Here is a 20,661-nt window from a genome sequence, read left to right on the forward strand (position 1 = left end):
CAAGAAGAAAACTACAGTTAAAAATAATAAAAGTAACACAAGAACATAACAATAACAGGGCTATATACAGGGGGTACCTGTACCGAGTCAATGTCCCGGGGTACAGGTTAGTCAAGGTAATTTGTACATGTAGGTAGGGGTGAAGTGACTATGCATAGATAATAAACAGTGAGTAGCAGCAGTGGGGGGGGGGGGTTCATGTAAATAGTCAATAGCCATTTGATTAATTGTTCAGCAGTCTTATGATTTGGGGGTAGAAGCTGTTAAAGCGCCTTTTGGACCTAGACTTGGCGCTCCGGTACCGCTTGCCAGGCGGTGATGCAACCGGTCAGGATGCTCTCGATGGTGCAGCTGTAGAACTTTTTGAGGATCTGGGAACCCATGCCAAATCTTTTCAGTCTTCTGAGGGGGAAAAGGTGTTGTTGTGCCCTCTTCACAACTGTCTTGGTGTGTTAAGACCATGATAGTTCATTGGTGATGTGGACACCAAGAAACTTGAATCTCTCGACCCGCTCTACTACAGCCCTAGCGGTCAGCTAGCGGTGATTACGCATTAATACATCTAGCTACAGATTTTATGGCTTGGATTCAATGAGTTTCTGCTATATCCCTTCTCAGGGACTGTTTTATTGTAGCCTTTAATGTGATGGAGTGGCTGTGATGTAGCAGGCAGCAGCACCAGAGGGGGCTATCGTTGAAATCCCAGTTGAGTCACTATTGATATTCCCTTGGCTCGGAGGAATGGCTTTTATGGATTACTCCTGTGAACGAGACCTGCATAACGAGGTAACAACATCAGTTAGACAAGCAGAGTGAGATACAATTATTCCGGGTAAGTGTCACCTGTAGAACAAGAATGCATCGAGCCAGAGAATAGATAATCACACATCTATTTGAATGTGATTGTAGCTTAGTTTATCTACGGCTTTCTACTTGAAACCTTCAGAAACAGTATTCTGTCTGTCAGGCATACATCAAGTGAATGATTCTCAGTATGACTAAATAAAGCCCCCTGCAGCGTACATAATATCTTTAACATGTGTTTAGCTCAAGCCTGAGGAATCATCTTCACAAAAGCCTTTATGGTGGAAGAGATAGGGAAAATGGTCATAAAGCATAAAATGCATCAACCCATATTCTATAACCCTCTCATTCTGATTGTTGAAAGTGCGTACATTCTGACAAACTCCATCAAATCAACTTGCTCTTCAAACCAAATCAACTTGCTCTTCAAACCTACTCCCCCTTGGTCTTCTTTGCAGAGTGTTGTGTGATGCACATCCATTTGTGATGTATAATTAGATCCTAGCTCTGTCACGATACCAGAATTTTGACTTCGATACCGATACCAGGTTTAGTATCACGATGCTTGATACAATCACAATACTCAATTCATCAACGATACCAAAATGATTCCGCTGCAAAAAAACAAGGCTTATTAGCCAAAGTCACAGAATTGCACTTGATCCAGACAGATAAACTCAGCTACTGCTCTGTTCAACCGTTGGGCATCTTTTGAGTTCAATATCATTACTTTCAATTTTTTTTACATCTATACATTTATATTTTTCAGAGATCCAGGTATGCATTAATGAATCAATTATACAATCATATGATCAATTAATCAAATATATCAACATAATGATAATCATTCATGTGAATGGTACATTTCTATTGATAAACTGGGTAAATTAAGATGTAGCCTAAGCCTATTCACAATACAGGTGAATGCATATTCAATAAAAATATGAGCCTGCATTAAGTTATAGAGCTTGTTTTGGTTGATTTCATGGGGCTACAGATGACAAACAATCTGTTTCCCTTCCATTTGGGATTTATATTATTCTACTGAACAGTTGCATAGAAGTAGTTTAGGAAACTAAGAAACACAAAAATTGCTGTTTCGTTGAATGCTGCACGTGTATGACTACAAACAGTTAATAAGTTGGAAATTTCAGTTTCCTAGTTCGGACTAGCACTTGAACCAGCCAATATGTGCTTGAATTTGACCATTTTCCTGTCCAGCTAAGCATTCAAAATGTACTTTTGGGTGTCAGGTAAAATGTACGAAGTAAAAAGTACATAATTTTCTTTAGGAATGTAGTGATGAAAAAGTAAAAGTTGTCAAAAATATATATAGTAAAGTAAAGTAAAGTACAGATACGCCAAAAAACTACATAAGTAGTACTTTAAAGTATTTTAACTTAAGTACTTTACACTGTTGCCCACTACTGAACGTGTAGCACAGACAGAAGGGGTAACACAGACATGTCACAGGGGCTATAAAACTGAAACATCCATTTAGAACATTTTCTGACCACCAAATATGATAATAAGAGGAAGTCCAGTCATGGGTCGAGGGAGAGGATGGAACTACGTGAAACTACATTCTGAAAATGTTCTTATCGATGAAACGTCTGATCTCAATGTCTTTTTCTGTTCCCACTAAGTTTTATAGACTTGACGCTTTGCCAAAGTTGCAAAAAATTGTGTTGTTTAGAAGGAATGCAAGGTCGAATTGAGTTTGTGCACACTCACACTTCAAATAGGTGGTGTTCCCTAACGTAAATCTGCAAATACATGCTACAATGCACCAATAGGATCTTGCTAGTTCGTGCTTGGCTTTGTCCACCTCCTTGCTTGTTCTGCTTCATTTGCCCCACTGTAAATTACACAGATGAACACTCTTGGGTTAGCTAGCTATCCCATTAAAGCCATCACCAAAAACCATAAAGTTTCATTTTCTTCTGTGGTTTGGTAACTTCCTGTTCTTCGACGGACACTGGCTGGACTGAAGACGACACAAAGTTTGGAAAATGTCAAAGTATGCAGAGTCCTTCTCGCAACGGAGCCTTCAACCACAAGGGGGCGTTGCGATTCCACTCTGCTATGGATGTTCTCATTGAAATGCATGACATCCGGTGCCATGTGACTGAGTGCTTATGAGTAATGTGAACGAGGCTTATACCACGTTCAAATGCTAGTCGGAACTAGGAAAGTCAGACATTTCTGGCTTGATGTTTCGTTGAACGTGTATAACTACAACCAGTTAGCATGTCGGAAATGTCAGTTTCCTAATTCCAACTTGCACGTGAACGTGGCATTAAGGGGGACATCGGCTGCACTGATACAGACTTGATCCGTGAGACGTATTTCATGTTCTAGAATTGAGAAAGTACAGAAGTTTCAGTATACCGTGCAACACTATTAGATCCGTATAGCCTTAGTGTTGTCTGAGAGCTCAGTTAGCTAGTTTGTGTTTTCAGATGTTTCCCCGTAGCGCTGAGCTCGGTCGTTACTTGATGCAGCATGAATCCAGATGGCCACTTAAAGCTGGCAGGACAAACTTATGATTTGGCTTGACACAGCAAAACTGTGGCCCACCCCATTTGGAGTATTGTTACTGTGTCTGCTAGGCTTATCCACAACAAAATCATGACATGTTATTGTGGAGTCAATTGTACATCAACAGTTACTTTTGATCGTCAAGTCTTGACCCCTTTCTCTATAATGGTCATTTAGCATGAGTAGTTAATGCACTTGAGGCCTGCTGCCAGTAAGTCTTAATGACTACATCAGCAGCAGAACTGCAGACGCTGTATTCCTTGATCAGTTAGGGGTGTCCAACACTATGCTTCGTCCACACAAACTCAGAGAAACCAATGAGTGTGGAAGTAAACAGTGCTTAGAGTTCAAACAGCCGTAGAAGAGAGTGTGTCTCTCTATCTGTCATAGCATGTTTTCTTTCAATTGAGGACTCATGAATATCTTATTGCTGGGGCTTCGTACAATGCCAGGTTAGTAATAACATATTTATCAACAGAATAACTTTTACATACTTATGTGAAGATGGCAAGCTCTTTGCTTTGCCCTTTAGTGATAGCATCTCAGAGTAAATTCTGTGTGTCTTGAAAGAAGACATGGAAATGATTAAGTGTCTTTATTGCACCATCCAGATCGGAACACATTTCAATGCCTTTCGCTACTTGTATTTGGTTGATCTCAAATGTCCAGGTAGCATATTTTCTCTATGCAACTCATTAGTCATTGATGGGTTTGCTAATATATTTCTCAGTTCTTATCTCAAATCAAATCAAATGTTATTTGTCAAATGCGCCGGAATACAACAGGGGTATTATTACAGTGAAGTGCTTACTTACAAGCCCTTAACCATCAATGCAGTTAAAATAAAATACAAAAAAAGAATAAGAAATAAAAGTAACAAATAATTCCAGAGCAGCAGTAAATAACAATAGTGAGGCTATATACAGGGGGTACTGGTACATATTCAGTGGGCGGGGGCACCGGTTAGTCGAGGTTATTGAGGTAATATGTGCATGTAGGTAGAGTTATTAAAGTGACTATGCATAAATAATAACAGAGAGTAGCAGCAGTGTAATGGGGGGGGGGGGGGGGGGGCAATGCAAATAGTCTGGGTAGTCATTTGATTAGATGTTCAGGAGTCTTATGGCTTGGGCGTGGAAGCTGTTTAGAAGCCTCTTGGACCTAGACTTGGCGCTCCGGTACAGCTTGCCATATGGTAGCAGAGAGAACAGTCTAAGACTATGGTGGCTGGAGTCTTTGACAATTTTTAGGGCCTTCATCTGACACCACCTGGTATAGAGGTCCTGAATGGCAGGTAGCTTGGTGCCAGTGATGTACTGGGCCGTACACACTACATCTCTGTAGTGCCTTGCAGTCGGAGGCCGAGTAGTACCAGGCAGTGATGCAACCGGTCAGGATGCTCTCGATGGTGCAGCTGTAGAACCTTTTGAGGATCTGAGGACCCATGCCAATCCTGGGGGGGAATAGGTTTTGTTGTGCCCTCTTCACGATTGTATTGGTGGGCTTGGACCATTTTAGTTTGGTGATGTGGACACCAAGGAACTTGAAGCTCTCAACCTGCTTCACTACATCCCCGTTGGTCCTCCTTTTCCTGTAGTCCACAGTCATCTCCTTTGTCTTGATCATGTTGAGGGAGAGGTTGTTGTCCTGGCACTACACGGCCAGGTCTCTGACCTCCTCCCTATAAGATGTCTCATCGTTATCGGTGATCAGGCCTATCACTGTTGTGTCATAGGCATACTTAATGATGGTGTTGGAGTCGTGCCTGTCCCTAGAGTCATGAGTGAACAGGGAGTACAGGAGGTGGACTGAGCACGCACCCCTGAGGGGCCCCCGTGTTGAGGAGCAGCGTGTCGCATGTGTTGTTACCAACCCTTACCACCTGGTGGCGGCCCGTCAGGAAGTCCAGGATCCAATTGCAGAGGGAGGTGTTAGTCCCAGGGTCCATAGCTTAGTGATGATCTTTGAGGGCACTATGGTGATGAACGCTGAGCTGTAGTCAATGAATAGCATTCTCACATAGGTATTCCTTTTGTCCAGGTGGGGAAGGGCAGTGTGGAGTGCAATAGAGATTGCATCACCTGTGGATCTGTTTCTGGGATGATGGTGTTGATGTGAGCCATGACCAGCCTTTCAAAGCACTTCATGGCTACAGACGTGAGTGCTACGGGTCGGTAGTAATTTTGGCAGGTTACCTTAGCGTTCTTGGGCACAGGGACTATGGTGGTCTGCTTGAAACATGTTGGCATTACAGACTCAGGGAGAGGTTGAAAATGTCAGTGAAGACACTTGCCACTTGGTCAGCGCATGCTGAGAGTAAACGTCCTGGTAATCCGTCTGGCCCTGTGGTCTTGTGAATGTTGACCTGTTTAAAGGTCTTACTCACATCGGCTGCGGAGAGCGTGATCACACAGTTGTCCGGAACAGCTGATGCTCTCATGCATGTCTCAGTGTTACTTGCCTCTAAGCAAGCCTAGAAGTATTTTAGCTCGTCTGATAGGCTCGTGTCACTGGACAGCTGTAGTAGTAGTCTGTAATAGTTTGCAAGCCCTGCCACATCCGACGAGAGTCTGAGCCGGTGTAGTACGATTCAATCTTATTCCTGTATTGACGCTTTGCCTGTTTGATGGTTCGTCGTAGGACATAGTGGGATTTCTTATAAGCTTAAGTAACTCTTGAACCTTTCAAGCTAGAGACACCAGACCAACTTTCTCATGTACAGGATATTCCATCTCATCAATCAACCAATTGAGCAATCACTCCAATCAATCAATATTTCCATCAATATTTTTTTCCATTTAGGCTACAAGTCCAACTTTATAATGTTCAGCCTATCCTAACTTGATTTATTTTTTTACTTTATAAAGTATAAACTATAACTGTAGAAATGTGCATACATTAGCATAAAATAACACACTAGTAGTAACTAATGAACTGTTCAAGCTAGAGACACCAATCCAAAATGTCATGTACTACTGCAGTCAATACCACTACTATAACTTGTTTCAAAACCATGAATCCACACCCTATTTTCTTCAGGAAATATACTTTTCTAGTTTTAGCCTAACTTCTGTCATTACATGTTTGCAATGTTTGCATTTCTTTCATCAATTTCGTGGAAGTCCCAGCTTTTTTAAAACGAATGTATGACATAGGCAGCAATGGAGATAGAGTTGCATTGAGAGTATTATGCTGTAAGACTGATTGAGCGGTGGTTATAGTGGTCCCACATTTGGGTCTATCACTAGGACATGATTTATAGTTCTCGAAAGTTCTCAAAACACTTTTGAGGTTTTGAAGTGTGCCTGAAGTGTGCCTGAAGGTGTCATAGTAGATCTGTAAGAAAGGCAGTGGTTGTAAACATCAGTGTGTGCCCAGCACAACAGTGCGTCACTCTGCATGGTGAGATGTTTTTCCCCCTGATTGCACACGATTTCATCAGCAGGCCTCTCTGTTTTATCTCAACAGTGGTAGCTGACTGTGCAATGCTGTCAATATAATGACTGTTACTAGTTATGGAGGAATAACGACATGTTAAGACAAAATTATATTTTTTATTTGTCTCTAGTCTGAATATCTGCACATTTGAATCAAAAGACAGATCGCTGTGTAGATCACACATACATGTCCATCTCTTTGTAAAAAAATCTCATAGGATACTATACTCAACATCCTCATATGTAATGTGTCTTTTCAGCCCTTTATGTGGGCTCAGGGATCAGGCAGCAGTTAAACTGCTTTAGCTTGTCAAAAAGGCTTCTCAGCAGAGGTGTGTGGTTGCCAAGAGAGGAGGGAGGTTAAAATGCATGACATTTCTTCCCGAAAGATCAAGTGCATTACATTTTACATTTGTAACATTTTTCCTCCAGATTTGTGGGGCATTTGACGGACAAAATCAAGCAGCAGCATCCGTTGTCGTGGATTTCTGTTGTGACTTTGATTCATGTTTTGAGATGTACATGAATCTGGGAATCATACAATGTCAGTGGTTATATTCCAACCATCATATCAGATATGCTTTGGTCTTACAGTTGTAAAGATAATCTATGAATAATTGGACTAACCATGCCGAAATCAAGCTGCCAGGTGCCAGTCTGTTGAGTGGGCAGTGACTGACCCAGCTGGCACCCAGATAATAATGTGGGCACAGCGCTTCACAGGTAATGCAGTCCCAAAGGGCAGTAAATCCAGTCTGTATCTTTTATTTCATGTTCACAAAGGTAAACAAAGCACTTTGGCTGCAATCAGCCTGGCATCCTGTGACAGATGAACAGCTCCGGACTGTGACTTTTATTATTATTTAATTTGGATTATTATTTTTAAAATCAAGATCAGCTTTAAAAACATCTTCCTCAGTTTCCTGCCTGTGGACACTCCACTGTGAGTGACGTGACTTGCGTGTCTGCCAGTCCCATTCCCAGGCCAGCAGAGGGAGGGGGCTGTTCAGGAGAGGAATACTTATGCCCCTTCTCCTCCCCACTCCATGACAGTACAGGTCTATTGGAGGGGGTCACGCCCCTAGCCTAAAAAGGCAAAGCAGAATACAGCTGGTGTGGCTAGCTCTAAAAATAACCCAGGCAGGGCAGAATAGCCTGGGCTACGGTTACATTGAAGCCCCCCCTCCTGTCCTATGTGCTTCCTGATCTACACCCATCATGGGCAGGGAAAACGTTTAGGCTGCATCTGCACCTCTCCTCTGGTCAGCCCTGGAACTTTTTTCCTCCTCAACTTTTGCTCTCCCCCTCCTGGACTTTAATTGACCCTCTTCAGAGAACCTACGTGACGGTGACCCTTTGGTATATTTATCCTTTTTCATCTTCAGGGGAATTGAACATCCAGTCCAGACACCAGTTGTAATATCTTTTGGTTGTGGCTGTTCTTCCTTGTAGGGGCTCTGTGCAGGGACTCATCCTTGACGATCAGGACTCAAACAGGATTAGGAAGGTGGCAGTCCATGTTATTTTTTTTTCTCGACAACTTTTTTGTTGTTGTTGCCCTAAGGGATTAATTGCTGAAATTACATATTCAAACCAGCATGACTGAGGGAGTCGAAGGTACAGTATCTACACAAGTCTAAGTATGTCTTTTACATTTTACTTCCTTATTATGGGTAACTTAATTTGTTATTTTAAATGTTAAAAGCAGATGTGTAACATAGCTCAGCAGACATTTTGGAACCTGCTCTGTAAAGGAATCTCATGATTGGCGGCTTCTAAAAATACTGGATATCATGTAGCATATCATACTGGCTATTTGCTCTGCAGCCTTGAAACAGTTGTGATGATAGCACGGCTTTAAGTGTCTTGCACTTAAGGTGCATAATCCACCTCCATTATTACTGTTACAGACGTCATCTGACTTTTGGGAATCAAACTAATAATTATTTCTGGTGTACCTTGTTTTCCCTCAGTCAGTTCGAGTACCTGGCTCAGATTTTATTTAACCTGAGCCAGGGTGACAAAACTTAAAATTGACCTAGAAGGGACTATTTTGACAGCACCCAGGAGAGGATAAAGCAGATCAGTTTTGTTGGCTGACTCTATCTGACTCTATTACTGTCCTGAGATTAGTTGTCATGGATATCTACTAAGGGTTCCCAAGACAGGAACGTCAACTTCAGGCAGCGATGGGTCATGAGAGAAGGAAAGTAGATGTGTTGGAGCTTCATACATGTTTAACAGCACAGCATATTTGTGTGATGTATTCCATCACTATCCCCTCCACACTAATCCTGGAGTCCAGGATAATACCATACTGTGAATACCATTACTGTAAACCTGACAAACACACTCAAGTGCACATACCAGACACACACACACACACACACACACACACACACATACTGTTCAAGTCACAGTATGACTTGTGTATTGTTTTTTTGTTGAATCAAAGTGAGAGGAAGCCGGACATATGGTGTCTGTCTGCAGAGCCTCTTGAGTCAGCAGTTTGAGGGGACATGGGTACCCAATAATCCCCCTTGGCTGACAACGGGGTGCAGGCAATGGTGAAGAGAGCCAACAGGTGGCCTGATCCCACACTGGGCCAGGCTGGACAAATACACATGCACAAGCACATGCACAAGCACTCACTCTCTCTCTCTCTCTCTCTCTCTCTCTCTCTCTCTCTCTCTCTCTCTCTCTCTCTCTCTCTCTCTCTCTCTCTCTTTCGTTCTTTCTGTCTCTTTCACACTCACTGACCTACAGTACCAGTCAAACGTTTGGACACACCTACTCATCACCTACTTTTCTTTGTTTTTACTATTTTCTACATTGTAGAATAATGTTGAATACATCAAAACTATGAAATAACACATATGGAATCATGTAGTAACCAAAAAAGTCATATTTGAGATTCTTCAAAGTAGCCACCCTTTGCCTTGATGACAGCTTTGCACGCTCTTGGCATTCTCTCAACCAGCTTCATGAGGTAGTCACCTGGAATGCATTTCAATTAACAGGTGTGCCTTGTTAAAAATTAATTTGTGGAATTTCTTTCCTTCTTAAGCATTTGAGCCAATCTGTTGTGTTGTGACAAGGTAGGGGTGGTATGCAGAAGATAGCTCTATTTGGTAAAAGACAAAGTCCATATTATGGCAAGAACAACTCAAATAAGCAAAGAGAAATGACAGCCCTTTAAGACATGAAGGTCAGCCAATACAGACATTTTCAAGAACTTTGAAAGTTTCTTCCAGCGCAGACGCAAAAAACCATCAAGTGCTATGATGAAACTGTCTCTCATAAGGACCGCCACAGGAACGGAAGACCCAGATTTGCCTCTGCTATAAAGTAAAAGTTTGTTAGAATTAACTGCACCTCAGATTTCAGCACAAATAAATGCTTCACAGAGTTCAAGTGACAGACCCATCTCAACATCAACTGTTCAGAGTACACTGTGTGAATTTGGCCTTCATGGTCGAATTGCTGCAAAGAAACCACTACTAAAGGACACCGATAAGAAGAGACTTGCTTGGGCCAAGAAACACAAGCAATGGTCATTGACCGGTGGAAATCTGTTCTTTGGTCTGATGAGTCCAAATTTGCAATTTTGACTCATCAGACACACAGTTTGTGATTATCTCCATGGAGGAGGAGGTGTGATGGTGTGGGGGTGCTTTGCTGGTGACACTGTCTGTCATTTATTTTGAATTCAAAGCACACTTAACCAGCATGGCTGCCACATCATTCTGTAGTGATACATCATCCCATCTAGTTTGCGCTTAGTAGGACTATCATTTGTTTTTCAACTGGACAATGACCCAACACACCTCCAGGCTGTGTAAGGGCTATTTGACCAAGAAGGAGAGTGATGGAGTGCTGCATCAGATCACCTGGCCTCTACAATCACCTGACCTCAACCCAATTGAGAGTGTTTGGGATGAGTTGGACCGCAGAGTGAAGGAAAAGCAGCCAACATGTGCTCAGCATGTGGGAACACCTTCAAGACTGTTAGAAAAGCATTCCTCGTGAAGCTGGTTGAGAGAATGCCAAGAGTGTGCAAAGCTGTCATCAAGGCAAAGGGTGGCTACTTTGAAGAACTTCAAATATAAAATATATTTTGATGTGTTTAACACTTGCTTACTACATGATTCCATGTGTATTATTTCATTGTTTTGATGTCTTCACTACTATTCTACAATGTAGAAAATAGTAAAAATACAGAAAAACCCTTGAATTAGTAGGTGTGTCCTAACTTTGACTGGTACTGTACATGCATCCATACACATGCATGCACACAAATCATGATGGCTGGAGCAGCATTTCAGTTGGATACTATCAGTGTCATGGGCAGATTCAGAGAAAACACCAGAGACCACGTCACAAGCCAGTGCTTCTCTCTGATTTGCACCGACCTGATTTTACAGCAGCATATAACATTTGAGAAAATGAACACTGCATTCTAACTACTGCAGCTGCACAACAATCAATGGCTTGTTCTGACCTAGTCTGCCACATTCGGGTAAATCGATGAGTAGCCTTGTCAAATGAATGGCGCACATAAAGGTCATATATTTTGTTTGTAAGGAAGCTCTCTCCATTTAACACCAAATCCACCACTTTACAGAGATTTATATTCATTTGTAGAGATGTTTTTTTTATGGCTAAGTCAAAGATCAACACATTCCATACAAGACATTAGATTACTTTGACACTGTGCACCATGTATACTACAATACAGTACCTTCACAGTCTAGCTATTCACCTGAGAGAAACTTGTCTCAGTGCAGTTTAATCACAAACAAACTCAACCAATCACTTGGTCTTCGTGGTTGGTTCAGCATCAGGCCACCAACCTATCTTTGGTTATTTTCTTCCAGCGCGATCCTCCACCACAACCATGGTCATAGAGAGCAAAAACGGGGAGGCAGGACAGCCCCTAGTCAGGGTGTCTAAGAGGACCGTGACTGACGACCTGTACACCACCTTCAGTTCCCCCATGGCCTGGATCCTGGTCCTAGCCCTGGTCATCACCTGGTCCTGCGTGGCCATCATCATGTTTGACCTGATGGACTACAAGGGAATCACAGGTAGGTCCTGAACCTGTCCCCCTACTGCTCCCACCCATCATGCATTGGGATGCTACTTCTAGGTCTGTGTTAGGTTCAAGTTTAGACTTACTCTTTGCATTAGGATTCTACCTTATTCCTCAAAGGCCTCTGTAGGTTAGACCTAGACTTCCTCTTTCCTTTGTACTCATTAGGATGAAAAGGGGCTAGTGCTGCTCAGTAGTTTATGTGATGCATCATGCATTGAGTTATCATCCATCTTGGTCATTTAGGCTTTGGTTTTTAATGATGTGGATATAGATTTTGTCCAATTATAAACAGCCCCTCTACTCAGGTTTGTTCATTAATTTAGCCTTAACATTTAGCCTGGATGAAACAAGGTCATGGATAATGGCTAAAACAGCCGATGTGGAATGCAGTGAGCTCAGGGAGCATGATAAGGCCCAGTAGCTTGTTGTTTCCAGGCTGGCACTACTTTATCTGAAGTGCCACTGCCCTACCAACGGTGTGCGGGCTCTCAGGGTAGCCGGGAGCTCATTGGCTGGTTACTGATAGGACCAACAGTGACAAAGACAGATAGGGTGTAGCATTGCAGTTTACTGTGCCTGGGAACTATCAGCAGCAGCTGTGTTCGGTTACAGTCAACAGTTATCTGAGAGAGGGTGAGCAGAAATAGCCATGCCCCTGTCCCAGTCAAACAGCTTTGAGTGAAATAGCTTACTTTTGGATGAGTCAAAATATGTACTGGTAGATACGATTTGAGATGCTTTGCTTCAGTCAGTAGGGATGTTATTGTATCACAGACTTGTGATTAACATAGTTTATTACAGTTGCAAACGCTTGTCAGTGCTATTGAATAGAAAGCTGTAAATATTTCTTAATCTTTCCATAAATAGTTTAAATGTCTTCAATAGCTCAATCTCAACAATAAAATAATTTGAGTTTTGCTTGTTTTTTTGTGCAGCTTAAGTAATAGAGCAAAATAGACCACAATTAAAGGACAAAAAAACTATATTTTCACCTGAATTCACTATTAGTCTTGACATGAGCTTTTAAGTCTTAAGTGATTTATTTGACAGTGTTTTTAAGGGCTTATTTCCAGGCAAAATCATCCCATTAAATTGTGTGACAATTGCTCTCATGCATCCGACTTATGATAACTTACAACTGTCAATTCAGTTGACTTTTCTATCTCAATTTATACACAATTGCCTTCATGCTAACACCTTCTCCGCTATGTTTCTGAGCTGGTCACGGGTGCACCTCAGCCACGCTCAAGGTCCTAAATGATAGCATAACCGCCATCTATAAAAGACAGTACTGTGCAGCCGTCTTCATCGACCTGGCCAAGGCTTTTGACTATGTCAATCGGCAGACTCAACAGCCTTGGTTTCTCTAATGACTGCTTCACCTGGTTCACTAACTACAACACTCTACTCAGCGAATTGTATTCAGTCTATCACAGTGCCATCCGTTTTGTCCCAAAAGCCCCATATACTACGCACCACTGCAATCTGTATGCTCTTGTTGGCTGGTCCTGCAGCTGTACATAGCCCATCTGTAAATATCCCATCCAACCAACTACCTACCTCATCCCCACATTTGTTTTTCTGCTCTTCTGCACACCAGTATTTCTACTTACACATCCTCATCTGCACATATATCACTCCAGTGTAAATTGCTAAATTGCAATTACTTTGCCACTATTGGCCTATTTATTGCCTTACCTCCTTACTTCATTTGCACACACTGTGTACAGATTTTTCTATTGTGTTATTGACTGTATGTTTGTTTATCCCATGTGTAACTCTGTGTTGTTGTTTTTGTCGCACTGCTTTGCTTACCTTGGCCAGGTCGCAGTTGTAAACTTCTTCTCAACAGGGCTACCTGGTTAAATAAATGTGAAATAAAATAAATGAATAAAAAATAATCGTACATTGAAACCACATCAGTCTGAGTTGTTAACTGTATTGTATTAAATAGAGATCCTGCAGAATGTCTTTCTCTTTGATTGAGTGCTGCTGTTGAGAAGGAGACACCAATCTGATGTGTTTGAATATTTCTGATTCAATATTGTATGTTGCAGATAAGCCTGCAAGGAGAGATATAGATTTCATCTACAATGCATAATAACGAGCATTGAATGTGGCCAATACCGATGGTCATCTACGGAGGAATGACCTCCTAAACCATTCCATGTGAAATAATGGGAAGAAATTGAGGCTGTGGCTATTTCTACCGAAGCCTCTCAGCCTTGGCATAAGTATAAAAATTGTATTTATTAGGTGTTACTAGTCAAACTACAGCTAAACTATACCCTAAACCAATTTCTTAAACAGTAGCCTTATTAATGAAAACAAAGGGGCTACATTGGGGTCACACATCCCTAAATTCGATTGGGGAAGGGGGGTTAAGGTTGGTAAAAATTATCCCAGGGGATACTGTATGGCACCAGGACAACATGGGAGGGTGATAATCACCACACAAAACCATGGCATCATCGATTAACCCATGAAAGAACAAAAATAGACAATTACTAAAGGACCAAAAATAACAAATATCAATTCTTAACACTTTTTGGCGTGAGTAGAATTTGTACACATACAGTATAATGTAAATGTAAATATACCAATATCATATAAACCTTTTAAAAAAGTGCCTTTGAAGCCACAATCTTTGACGACATGCTGAATCACAGTAATACTGAAAGCAAGTCTCATGTCCTTGCTTTTAAGAACCGTCTGTCAGGACAGGTAGCTACTGTAGCACTTGGTCACCTGTAGGATATTGAGTGGTATCATCTCTCTCTGTGAAGGATGACTGTGTCACTAGACTCCCTCATAGACTGGTCCTCTTTTTTGGCTACCCCTCACTGTTAGAAAAGAGACTGCCAGAGACATTGGAATTTAAGGGAATAGCTATGAGTACATGCCACTCATAATTTCATACCAAATATGTATGCTAGTGGACCCAACTGGATATCCAATAGAGTTTTGGAATGATTATTTTATTTTGAAGACAGTGATAAGTGACAGCAAGTCCACTTTTTTTTCATACTAATTTCATCGCCCATATACACATTCAGTACTTTCCATTTTTGACACCGAGACATACAGTAACAGGGAAACATGCTAAATTAATTTCAACAAGGTCACAAACTAATCGATATGTAAAACAAAAGGCTGTGTGCCCTGAGACAGAATACAGTGTGATGAGAAAGAATTCATACCCTTTGACTTATTCCACGTTTTGTTGTGTTACAGCCTGAATTCAAAATTGATTAAATTGTGTCTTGTGACTTGCGTGGGCATTCTAGTTTCTTTATTTCTATGTTTTCTTTATTTCTATGTTGTAGCTGGGTATGGTTCTCAATCGGGGACAACTGTCTATCGTTGTCTCTGATTAGGAAACATACTTAGGCAGCCTGTTTTTCCACCTTAGTTGTGGGTGGTTGACTTCGTTAGTGGCCTGTATAGCCCTAGTAAGCTTCACGTTAGTTTTTGGTTGTTTCTTGTTTTGTTGCCGACTTTAAAATAAAGTATAATGTACGCTTACCACGCTGCACCTTGGTCCGGTCATTTCCCTGACGAGGTTCGTGACAAATTGTTTCTCTCACCCATTTACACACAATACCCCATCATGACAAAGTGAAAACATGTTTTTAGAAATGTTTGCAAATTTATTGAAAATAAAACACAGAAATATCTCATTTACATAAGTATTCACACCCCTGGGTCAATACTTTGTAGAAGCACTCTTGGCAGAAATTACAGCTGTGAGTCATTCTGGGTATGTCTCTAAGAGCTTTCCACACCTGGATGTGCAACATTTTCAGATGATTATTTTTGAAATTCTTCAAGCTCTGTCAAATTGGTTGTTGATCATTCCTAGACAACCATTTTCAGGTCTTGCCATAGATTTAAGTGAAAACTGTAACTCGGCCATTCAGGAACATTTACTGTCTTCTTGGTAAGCAACTCCAGTGTAGATTTGGCCTTGTCCTGCTGAAAGGTGAATTCATCTCCCAGTGTTTGGTGGAAAGAAAATTGAACCAGGTTTTCCTCTAGGATTTTGCCTGTGTTTATTTTGTATTCTGAAAAACTCCCCAGTCCGTAACGATTACAAGCATGCCCATAACATGGTGCAGCCACCACTATGCTTGAAAATATATATTAGAATTTGTATTCAGGACAAAAAGTTAGTTGCTTTGCCAAATTCTTTGCAGTATTACTTTAGCGCCTTGTTGCAAACAGGATGCATGATTTGGAATATTTTTATTCTGTAGCTTCTTTCTTTTCACTCTGTCAATTGGGTTATTATTGTGGAGTAAGTACAATGTTGCTGATCCATCCTCAGTTTTCTCCTATTACAGCCATTGAACTCTCTAACTGTTTTAAAGTCACTATTGGCCTCATTGTGAAATCCCTGAGGGGTTTCCTTTCTCTCCGGCAACTGAGGTAGGAAGGACGCCTGTGTCTTTGTAGTGACTGGGTGTATTGATACACCATCCAAAGTGCAATTTATAACTTTTATTTTTACCCGTCAACCAATAGGTGCCCTTTTTTTGCAAGGTATTGGAAAACCTCCTGGGTCTTTGTGGTTGAATCCATTCACCGCCCGAATGAGGGGCTTTCAGATAATTGTATGTGTGGGTTACAGAGATGAGGTAGTAAAAAAAAAGAATGTTCAACTCTATTATTGCACACAGAGTGAGTCCCTGCAACTTATTACGTGATTTGTTAAGCCTTAACAAAGGAGTTAAATACTTATTGACTCAAGACATTTCAGCTTTTCATTTATTTTTATTTTTTTGCAAAAAAACAAAAATGTTGACATTATGGGGTATTGTGTGTAGGCCAGTGACAAAACATCTGCATTTGATCATGTGAAATTCAGGCTGTAACACAACAAAATGAGGAAAGACCACTTTCTGAAGGCACTGGATTTGTTTTGCTGGCCTTGGAAATGATGAACCTAGCCATAACACAGCCATTTAGTGGACAGCAATTGGGTATGACTGCATTTTTAACAGGAATTTGTCCCACCATGACATTTCAATAAAGGGCAACACTCAGTAAATGAAATACTTAGCCAACATTTTGTAACAATGAGCAGAGTGTGTTGACTGTGAGGACATTTTATTCCCCTTGATGTGCACCACATAGCCCGGGAGGCGACCAATTGGAGTTGAACCAAGTCTATTGTCATGCCACCACTGCTTCCTTTACAGAGAGAGAGAGAGAGAGTGTGTGTGAGAGAGAGAGTGTGTGTGAGAGAGAGAGAGAGAGAGAGAGAGAGAGAGAGAGAGAGAGGGAGAGAGAGAGAGGGAGAGAGAGCGAGAGAGAGAGAGAGAGAGAGAGAGAGAGAGCGAGAGAGAGAGAGACCTAAACCTTCCAATGTGTTTTAGAACAAACCACAGAGTCTTCCCATAATGAGAGACTTAGTTTGGATGGTTGATTCCACTCCACTCCCAAGTCCATTGCCTTCTTACCACTTATTTTATGGTAATATGTTATTTATTTCTATGTATTTAGTTGAGGTCATCCTTCCAGGAATCAGTGTCGACAGAGAATAGAGATAGAGGGGTTGAAATGCAACAGTGTTGAGGGATATTTGTTCATTTACATGACGTAGGTTGAAGTGCCAATCAAGCAAATGTCACTGAATAATCAGTATTTCATTGGTATGCTTCAAATCATACAAACCACAGCAGTATGTCATAACTGCACATTAGCTTTTGGAACAAATCAATCAAGTCAATGGGATTAAATAAAAATGTAAAAAACATGTCAAACCAAGTGTTGCTACAGTATGTCAGATTCAATAAAGAGTGAACGACATACTGTGCTCGTTATAGTTACGGCACAGCATTTTGTTGTTCTCTCCCGTTTTTCACACCTATTGCATTATGGGTGTTTACTTTTTGTATGTTGATGTGTTCTCTACACTATGGTCATGTCTATCTTTGTTTCCATTGTGATGAATGTCTTTGTGATGACCTTTATTTCTTCTGTCACCATACTTCGATTGTGAATTGTGAGTAATTGTGTCTCTGTGCCATTGGTTGTTGTGGTAAGACAGTCTGTTTCCTCCTCCCAGAACGCATCACTCTGAAGTTTGTTCTTCTCCCCACATTGATCATGTGCATGTGATGGAGACTGTTCACTGTCCCTGTCCCTGTGTCACTGCTTATATACCTCTGCTTCTAACAGGGGTCCCCCCACCTCCCGCTGTCAGGAAAGCAATTAAGGAGGCAGGGAGGTCTAGAGGCAAGCCATTATAATATGCTTTTAACTTTGTTGTGATGATTAGAGGCCTTTGAGGCCCTTAGTGAGTTTGAGTTGACTTAACGTTGCAACTAACTTTAGAGGAGTAGATCAAACGAATTAATATATTTGTTTAAAGAATGTATATTTAAATATAATACAATTTACTATTAACAACTTATATAGCAACTAATTAGTCCATTAACTCATGTCATGATAAATACACAACATGGACAAAGGTATATGGACACCTGCTGGTCAAACATCTTATTCCAAAATCACGGGCATTAATATGGAGTTGGTCCCCCTTTGTTGCTATAACAGCCTCCATTATTCTTGGAAGGCTTTCCACTAGATGTTGGAACATTGCTGCGGGGCCATGCTTCCATTCAGCCACAAACACATTAGTTACAGTAGGTCGGACACTAACATTGGGCGATTAGGCCTGGCTCGCAGTCGGCGTTCCATTTTATCCCAAAAATGTTTGATGGGGTTGAGGTCAGGGCTCTGTACAGGCCAGTCAAGTTCTTCCACACTGATCTCAACAAACCATTTCTCTATGCTACTCGCTTTGTGCATGGGGGCATTGTCATGCTGAAACAGGAAAGGGCCTTCCCCAAACAGTTGCCACAAATTTGGAAGCACAGAATTGTCTAGAATGTCATTGTATGCTGTAGCGTTAAGATTTCCCTTCACTGGAACCAAGGGGCCTAGGCCGATCCATGAAAAACAGCCACTGACCATTTTTCCTCCTCCACCAAAATTTACAGTTGGCACTATGCATTTGAGCGGGTATCGTTCTCCTGGCATCTGCCAAACCCAGATTTGTCTATCGGACTGCCAGATGGTGAAGTGTGATTCATCACTCCAGAGAATGCGTTTCTACTGCTCCAGAGTCCAATGGCAGCAAGCTTTACACCACTCCAGCCATTGCTTGGCATTGCACATGGTGATCTTAGGCTTGTGTGCTTGGCCATGGAAACCTATTTCATGAAGCTCCAGACGAACAGTTCTTGTGCTGACGTCGGTAGTGAGTGTTGCAACCGAGGACAGACATTTTTATGCGCTACTTGTTTCAGCACTCGCCAGTTCCATTCTGTGAGCTTGTGTGGACTACCACAACTAAGCCGTTGTTGCTCCTAGACATTTCCACATCACAATTACAGCACATACAGTTGACCGGGGCAGCTCTAGCAGGGCAGAAATTTGACGAACTGACCTGTTGGAAAGGTGGCATCCTATGACTGTGCCACGTTGAAAGTCACTGTGCTCTTCAGTATGGGCCATTTTACTGTCAATGTTTGTCTATGGAGATTACAGGGCAGTGTGCTCGATTTTATACACCTGTCAGCAACGGGTGTGGCTGAAATAGCCGAATCCACTCATTTGAAGGGGTGTCCACATACTTTCGGCAATATTGTGTACCTTTCAATACCTTTGATATAAGCATTTAGATATTGTCGATAGCTGGAACGTCCATTTGTTCAGAATTGCATAGAAAATAAATTCCCACTTAAATATTTTCAAGTCCAGGAAACAAAAAGTTCTTGAATATGGCTTTATTAACCATGTTTCCTTAACCCACTCATGCTAATTCAGCACTACTATAGATTATACAACTAATAACCACTCTCTTCTGAATATCCATTATACTGCTTTGGTAATTGCTCGCTAATGAGCACTAAACAGTCTATAGAGCAATCTCTAAAGACCAGTCAGTCAGATTCTCCTGAGAGTTGTCACTAACACAATATGCTGGCAGGGGTGTCTGACATGTCCTGTAGCATGTTTGCATGTCATTCCTACTGCGTGTCTCTACCTACGACTAAATGGAAATGTACAGACAGACGGACGGACAGACGGACAGACGGACAGACGGACAGACGGACAGACGGACAGACGGACAGACGGACAGACGGACAGACGGACAGACGGACAGACGGACAGACAGACAGACAGACAGACAGACAGACAGACAGACAGACAGACAGACAGACAGACAGACAGACAGACAGACAGGTGGTCATCTCCACAGTGTATACGCCAGCAGAAGTTAGAAGTAACCCATTGGACCATGGATGGAATGTCATACTACATCACATTTTTATAGTCATTTAGTTACAAGCTATTGTTTATAGTCATGTACACATTCATCTTCATATCATTTCTGTTTGTTTCTGGGCATGAATTCCGTTGCTGGGATTTGCTTGTTCTCATACATTTACCTACATACAGAACATTTGAACGGTGTAGGATTCCATTTGACAGATTAAGCACAGCATATTGTTCAATTAATATTTTATTGTCTATAACAGAATGCAGTTCTATACATTGGTAACTAAGTATTCTTTAAATATTCCTTAGTCTAGTTTTGAGTGGAGTGTTTCTAGAAGTGAGTGTGTAGCTATGTTTTGCGGGGTCTTAACTCACACAGCCTGTTCACCACACTCTCAGGAAGCATTCAGCATATCAGCTCAGATCCCATGAAAGTGGTGAACGAGGCGGTGGAGGAGTCCACTGGCTGGGGCAACCTGCTTCTGACCTTTG

The 20,661-nt window shown here is 41.6% G+C and overlaps 1 protein-coding gene across 18 annotated transcripts in view; it reads left to right on the top strand.

Annotated features, from left to right (window-relative positions):
* The first annotated feature begins 7,971 nt into the window (after positions 1-7,971).
* LOC110529565 (proteoglycan 4) overlaps positions 7,972-20,661 on the top strand; it is an 84,715-nt gene continuing 72,025 nt past the window's right edge. For 13 of the 18 annotated variants that reach the window (XM_036984982.1, XM_036984986.1, XM_036984984.1 and 10 more), the window contains exons 1-4: positions 7,973-8,399; positions 11,660-11,869; positions 18,061-18,117; positions 20,569-20,661. The exon at positions 20,569-20,661 is cut by the window's right edge and continues 42 nt beyond it. In XM_036984982.1, the coding sequence (XP_036840877.1) occupies positions 8,381-8,399; positions 11,660-11,869; positions 18,061-18,117; positions 20,569-20,661 (379 nt within the window). In that variant the 5' untranslated portion in view covers positions 7,973-8,380. Of the gene's footprint in view, positions 8,400-11,659; positions 11,870-18,060; positions 18,118-20,568 lie in introns of all 18 variants that reach the window. The other 5 variants (XM_036984981.1, XM_036984996.1, XM_036984997.1 and 2 more) reach the window with 5 other exon arrangements.

The sequence above is a fragment of the Oncorhynchus mykiss genome, chromosome 8, assembly GCF_013265735.2.
Source record: "Oncorhynchus mykiss isolate Arlee chromosome 8, USDA_OmykA_1.1, whole genome shotgun sequence".
In the NCBI taxonomy this organism is placed as follows: Eukaryota; Metazoa; Chordata; class Actinopteri; order Salmoniformes; family Salmonidae; genus Oncorhynchus; species Oncorhynchus mykiss.